The sequence below is a fragment of the Manis pentadactyla genome, chromosome 13 (genome assembly GCF_030020395.1).
Source record: "Manis pentadactyla isolate mManPen7 chromosome 13, mManPen7.hap1, whole genome shotgun sequence".
Lineage (NCBI taxonomy): Eukaryota > Metazoa > Chordata > Mammalia > Pholidota > Manidae > Manis > Manis pentadactyla.
Window position 1 is genome coordinate 56,655,942 of NC_080031.1, and position 7,230 is coordinate 56,663,171.

The 7,230-nt window shown below is 39.0% G+C and overlaps 1 protein-coding gene across 1 annotated transcript; it reads right to left on the minus strand.

The window, feature by feature from the left end:
* Positions 1-1,104: 1,104 nt before the first annotated feature.
* Positions 1,105-2,082, minus strand: LOC130680211 (olfactory receptor 2M3-like). The gene has a single exon (XM_057490486.1). The coding sequence runs from the start codon at positions 2,077-2,079 to the stop codon at positions 1,105-1,107; it is 975 nt and encodes a 324-aa protein (XP_057346469.1). The 5' UTR covers positions 2,080-2,082.
* Between the last annotated feature and the right edge of the window lie 5,148 nt (positions 2,083-7,230).

Consider the following 7,230-nt stretch of genomic DNA (forward strand, 5'->3'; position numbering starts at 1 on the left):
ATTATAAATATTATAAAATGTTTCATTGTGTAATATGCATATTTACTATTAATTTCAAGGTAAGTGATATCTATTGTAGACACTTGAAAGAGTCCAAATAATATGTTCTTAAATTATTACCTTGGGTATGGAGGTCTATTTCATCTCTTAATCCACATACTTGATATGATTATCTCACAATAACTTCAAAGACTAAAAACAAAAATAGGATTTTCAATAATTCCATAAAATTTGGTCTTTTTCAGTATAAAGAAATGCTGAGAGTTTAGCAAATGATATTTGTAATTTTCAGTATCCCAATAAAGCCTATGGAATTGAAATTAAATTATTTTCACTGAAGGGAATATGCCTGAAACAGAGTTAAACAATTTGTATATTTACTATTACTTAAAAGGATATTTCTCTTAGAAAACACAGAAAAGTTTAACTATGTGCAATGTAAGATCAAAAATTCTTAATAAAATGTTATAAGTACCAGCGCCTGATTTATACATATTCATAAATTCCCAGTTGCCTGGTGATGTGAATAGTAAAATTATTACCTTATTGAACCATTGCATGGAGCTTAGATGGGTTATGGCAAGTTGGAAGGGGTTTGGATCTGGGAATAATTAATAAAATGTACATTTTTGTGATGGGGAAAATTAAAGGTGTGAATTAAAAACATGATCTGGGTTGAAGCATAATATCACTTTCTTCTAGAAGCCTGGGAGACAAAAATGAAGACAAAGGTATAAAAGACTGAGGACATGGAAAAAGCCCAGAGTACCAAGTCTTCTTTGAAAGTGAGTACAAAGTGACTGAATATAATTTAAGGTTCTAATTTAGTTAAAATATGTCTTGTTTGTTACCTGATTATATTCCAAAACATTCCTATTTTCTAATAAACCTGTAATGTCCTTATTCAAGAAAATGCCTAATACAGTCATAACTGAATTGAATTTACCATAATAATGAGTATTTGAAATAATTTTCTGTGATGTAGAAGATGCCAGAAGTACAGTTGCACAAAAATATGTTATTCTAAAAATGTTACACAATAAATGCTATCTTTAGAACTGAATGGGGAAAAAAAGCGACAAGCCCAGTTACATTAAAGAACACTTAATAGACATCAAAGCTTCGGGACCACCAGGGGGCTCGCTCTCCAGACTTGCCCCTCCCCAGCACCGTCCTGACCGCCCTGGCCACTTCCTTGTTGCGGAGGCTGTAGATGAGGGGATTCAGCACGGGGGTGAGGATGGTGTAGAAGAGAGATGCCATCTTATTCTGTGTGGGTGAGCGATCCGAAGTGGGCTGTATATATATGAACAAAGCTGTCCCATAGTACATTCCCACCACCATGAGGTGGGAGGAGCAGGTGATGAGAGCCTTGCGGCGGCCCTCCCCAGATCCCATGCGAATGACGACCAGGAAAACACGAGCATAGGAAGCAATTATGATGGCTACAGGGAAAACAATCATTAGGATGCAGCAGTAGAATAGAACTTCTTCAAATATTGATGTGTCATTACATGACATGATTAGCAGGGAAGGGAAATCACAGAAGAAGTGGGCTATCTCCCTGGACCCACAGTAGGAGAAAGAAAATGTAGCTGCTGCATCAATTACACCATCTGTAGACCCTAGGATCCAGGAAGAGGCAGCCATCAGTCCACAAATTTTGGGGCTCATGAGACTGGGGTATCTTAGAATGTGGCAAACGGCAATAAAGCTGTCGTAAGCCATGACTGCCAATAGGAAGCATTCACAACTAAGGAGTGTGGTATAGAAGAAAATTTGTGTGGCACAACCTGCCACAGAGATGGACTTGCTGCCTGACAAGTAGCTGAAGGCCATCTTGGGGACAGTGGTGCAGATGAGCATGAGGTCCGTGAGGGACAGCTGGCTGAGGAGGAAGTACATGGGGCTGTGGAGGTGTGTGTCCAGGTAGATGAGGAGAATCATGGCAGTGTTTCCCATGAAGGCCACTGAGAAGATGCCCAGGACCAGCGAGAAGAGGAAGATGTGGGTGGGGCTGTAATCGAAGATGCCCAGCAGGATGAAGTTGGAGGTGAAGGTCTGATTCTCCCATGCCATGATGGGTATGTTGTTTTTCTACTGCAACAAAAAGTCACACTCTTTCATTAATTTTGTAAACACTTAATATTGTTTTTAAAAAGGTGATTCTGTTAAAGTCAGGTTGAGAACAATACGGCATGACCAGGATTAGAAATCCCAAAGACCCAGAAGTACAGCATCAGAGAGAAGCATGTTCTGCTGGTTCTGCCTCTCCAATAAAGCTTCAGAACTGCCCTCAGCTCAGCTTCTCAGCATCATTTTGCTTAATTAAAAAGTTAGCATAATAATATATGTGCTTACATGATTGATAGTGTTTCTATGAAAAGAAAACTTCTCAAAAGCAATTAGACCTTATTTTGGAATATCAGACATCCTTTGCACATAAACTGATAGGAACATTCAGCTTGGATCAGCATGCAGCAGACACCATCACAGAAAATAAGCTGTGAGCCGTTGCTCACATGATGCTGGGCACTTTTACTAGCAGCATTAACAAACCTCTGCATCTGCCCATTACTTTACATTCTACAGTGTTTGGTTTGTAATTCACAGAAAATATTTTATGCAATAACTAGATGAGCTGACAAATGGTTCCTTAATTATATGAATATATGAATATGTCTTTTCTTCTGTAGCTTGAGGTGATGGGTGTGTTTGCATTGCCCCAAAACAATATGTTGAGGTGTTAACCCTTAGCACTTGAGAATGTGGACTTACTGGAAAATAAAGTCATAAATGATGAAATTAAGGTAGCATACGGTCATACTGGAGTAGGGCATGCCTCTAATGCAATAGGACTGGTGTCCTTAAAAGAAGACAGCTGTGTGAGAGCTAGAAACAAGAAGAAGTCCTGTGATAATGGAGGCAAACAGTGTAGTGATACATCTACATACCAAGGTATTCCAATGATTGTCAGTGATCAGCAGAACCTGGGACAGAGCATGGACCAGGATCCCCTCTCAAACACCACAGAGGAAACTATCGCAGCTGACATCTTGATTTTGGACCTCTGCTCTCCACTATCATGAGACAAAACATTTCTGCTGTTTTAAGCCAACAAAGGAAATAATACACCCAGTATCTCCTGTCATGAATTAGTATATGCAAATAAGGAAATTGACAGAACTTTGAATGCCATGCCTTCAAACAATATTGGCTTCTCTCTGTGTGTTGGGCACTGGGATAGAGCAGCAATAAGAACACAAAAAAGAAAACACTGGCCCATCACACTGTAACTACATGGTGACCAAAAAATCCTACTGAGCTGTGGAAAAGGTAAGCAAAAGGGGGTGTTTTGATTGCATGGGACTGTCAGATTTGAATGCAGGAGTCAGAGAAGAACTTGTCCATATGGTGGCATTTGGCTGAAGGCTTATATGAAGCATGAAACAAACCACATCATAGGAAACAGTGATCTGTGCACAGATTCCACCAAGTAGAATATAGTAAGCAGAACATTCATACAAAAAGTTGACATGTGTAGATTACAGGGAAGCAGTTTCTAACTTGGAATCATGTGTCTTGTTCATTGTGGCATTTACATTTTAACAACAAAGGTTGTTTGTTGGAAACCTTATATTCTGCAGCTTCCCAGAAAGAAGGAATTGTCAATAAAAATTAAAAGGATTTTAATTGCTAGAATATCCCTACTCAGCTTGCCCATGGTAAGAAGAAACTTAAGTCTTTAGCCCTGCGGGGAATCCATTCCCTTACCTGTATTATACATATAAGAGGAGAGTTAATTTATGAGAGGATATTATTGCAGGCAACAAAATGATGTCATAAACAGACAAGCTGGGTAAAAAGAACAATCAGACATGGTTGTACTTTTACACATTTATTCATGCGTCCTATTTTGGTGAAGAGGCTGATAACAAATTGAAACAAAGTAGTGAGTGACCTAGCAGTAGCAAGGAAGAATAAATCTGTAGAGGAAGGTGGAAACTTGAGCTCTAGTCTCATGAGTTTGAATTGATTTTTTTAAGTTGTTGAAGTGGTCATTTATACTTTCTTTGAGTTTTATTTATGTATGTAAATTGTGAATAACATTGTAAGAATAGGAAAAACTCAACAGTATTTTTCAATTTCATGAATGACTGTGACCTGGTAACACTAATCTAACACAGAGGGTCTCTGATGAGCATGCATGTTGTCTAAGGAGCTGAGAAGAACAATTTCTAAGAAAACTAAATACTTTTTGACAATTGACATGAAGGGAGCAAAAGGGAGGAAATATGGGGAGACACACACACCTGTTTTGGTATGGTAGGGATGTCTAAACGTGTGTGTGTGTGTGTGTGTGTGTGTGTACATAAATATTCAGAAGTGATCAGCAAGCATCAGGTGCCTAGACCTGGTCATTGAGCTCACGTGCAGGCCCAGCCGATGTCTTGAAAGTCAGGAACGAGCATCTCCGGAACCTCTTGGGAGTGGGGGAAGCTTCCTTCATATGGTAGCCCTTGCACTGCCCAAAGGGGAGGTGAGGCTTTAAGTTCAGTCAAGGAAAAGGACATTTTATTGAATTATTTATTTCAAGTGCTCATATGACTAACCTTACTCCTATAAAATAACTGACTCAAATCACGTGTGTGAAGCACATATTTTGAACATCACGTTGTAGACCTCCATCAATGGCTGCAGCTGCTCAGCTCACTGGGTGATTTTGCTTTACCTCACAGGCCCCACCACGACTTTCTGTAAGTCTGTCTACATGCGACTCCAAGCGGAAGCTCTCTGGTTGTTAGCTCATGCATTTTTTTAAGGTGACCAACTAGTCTATCACCTGTGGGTTATATCTGTCCCAGTCACTAAACCAATAAAAAGTGTTTGAATAATTGTATTAGAAATAATGTGGACATTTCTGCCAGATAGCCTTTAAGCCCAGGTGAGTGATATACTAAATCAGGATTGGCAAATAAATGTAGAACCCCCATATTCCTCTGGCTTTCTTAGTTCCATTGTTAGTTCAAGCAGAACTTAACGTAAATGCACACTTACTTGTATCATATTGTCTCACCTCTTCACTGCTTGAAAATACCCAGTTCAACCTTGTATTGAAATTGTCTTAACTGAGATTTCTCTGTCATAGATAATGTGACAAGACACGGTCTTATGAAAAGTTGACAGTATTTTAATAGTGATGTGAATGGAAGATAGCACTGCATTATGCAGTACTTGCTGCAGTAAGGTTTGTGTAGATATTTATTCAAGAGCATTCTATAAAGGAAAACTAATGCTGTTTCTCATGAGGAAAACAGGATTTTTACTAGGTAGTAAGACATATATGACTTAATTAGCTCACTTGTAAACCACCAGGAAAGTGAGACCCAAGTGTCAAAAGTCAGAGTAAACTAACCAGGACATAAGCAATCCAAAACTGCGTTTCAGAAAAATGTAGGGTTCCATTGGATATTTTAAATGTATTTTACCAAAAAATGGACCTATGGTGAAAGCATTTCTTGAAATGCCAGCTTCTCTGGGTCTATTTAATGCCAGAGGGAGCAATACCTTTTGAAAGGCAGCTCTCTTGGCAAGAGGGATTTAACAAGAAGCATTTTCTAAATGCTTTTGATATTTGGATATCTTGTCCTCAAATTTTTTCAGAATACTTATGAACATCTAAAAAAAACACTCATATGATGTAATAAGAAAGGTAGACTCAGCTTCAGACTTTGCCATCAGTTTGCTTTCTTAGTTGCAATTTTTTGTGCATTTTTAAGGGCTTTTCTGTTTCTTCACTTCATTATCTCTGATTCTGTGACCCTGTGGAGCCATGGATGTGCCCATGGCAACGGCAGCCCAGGTAACGGCTGCTCAATGAGACTCACTGAGCGAATCATGGGAAAGAAACACTGAGTCACCAGAATCCATTCCTAAGAAAAAGCGAAGCACTATGTAACAGGATGTCAGCCTGTACCTATTCATGTAATCATCTCTGGATGCCACACCAATTTTTTTATAGAAGTAAATATCAAGAAAGCAAAAATATCAGAAATTTAAAAAAAGCTCTTACATGGGAAGACAGACCACAACAACCCTGTCTGCAGTAGGAAAATACAACCCAAATGTTCAGTAATGGGACTAATAACCATAGGTACAGGTCGTATCATCAGTGAGCCTCGAGGAGAATATTGACTGAACAAAGTAGGTCATATGGGATCTTCCTCATGATTCCTATCATAGGAATTTCAACTGCACTCAGTATATTATATAAGGCAAGTAGCAGTGTGGAGATAATCGGTATCACCAGCATGGACCAAGAAGGTCATATGATCAGAGGGCATCATAAAACTTTTTAAAACCACTGGTAAAAACAGTGTTTCCTAACATTTTGCAAAAATTAATTTGGAATCACAGATTAACTTGGTCACAGGGACGGTAGTACAGCAGAGACAATATAGTCAATGATTCTGTAACACCTTCCTATGTGGACGAAGACAGTATACCTGCACTTGGGCGGGTGAGGATATAATAGCACAGGTAACTGTTCAACCACTGTGCTGCACACTTGAAACCAGTACAAGATTGTATATCTGTAATACTTCAATTAAAAATATATATATATAGAAGTGGTTGTTATAAAATGTTTGGTCTATTTGAAACTAAGTAAAGCAATTTAAAAACACACGTGCAAGTGTTATGGGAGCACAAGGCAACTGTAGAGTATCTGGGACTGTGCACTGTGCTTATTAAAAAAGAGAATGTGGCCCGAAGCTGCTGTTCAGATCACTCAGTTATGCCCTTTTTCTCACCTGACACGTTTTTCTTACTCACCACCCTTTACCACTGCCTCAGGAGTGCTAGTGAATATGGAAATAGAAAAAGAAAAAGGACCTTATCCAACCTATCCTGTCTCTGAGCTGAGGCAGGCAACCCTCTGCCTCAGTTCTCACGTCCCTACAAGGAGGGTGATACTACATTCCTCAAAGTCATATGGTGCAAATGAAGTGAAAGAATGACAGTAAGTCCTTAGCTCAGAAATCTCTTAAATGAAACCGATCATCTCCAATCTCCATGTTCAGCAGAATGTCTGACAGTAGCTCACACACATTCTCACCTGGCTATTTCACAGTGGGTCTGTGTACTGTATAATTCCAATGAGACCTTAGGCTACTGGAAAGGCAGATTACATATCTTGTATGTTTTTGTATTTCCTTGATAAAAAAGCTC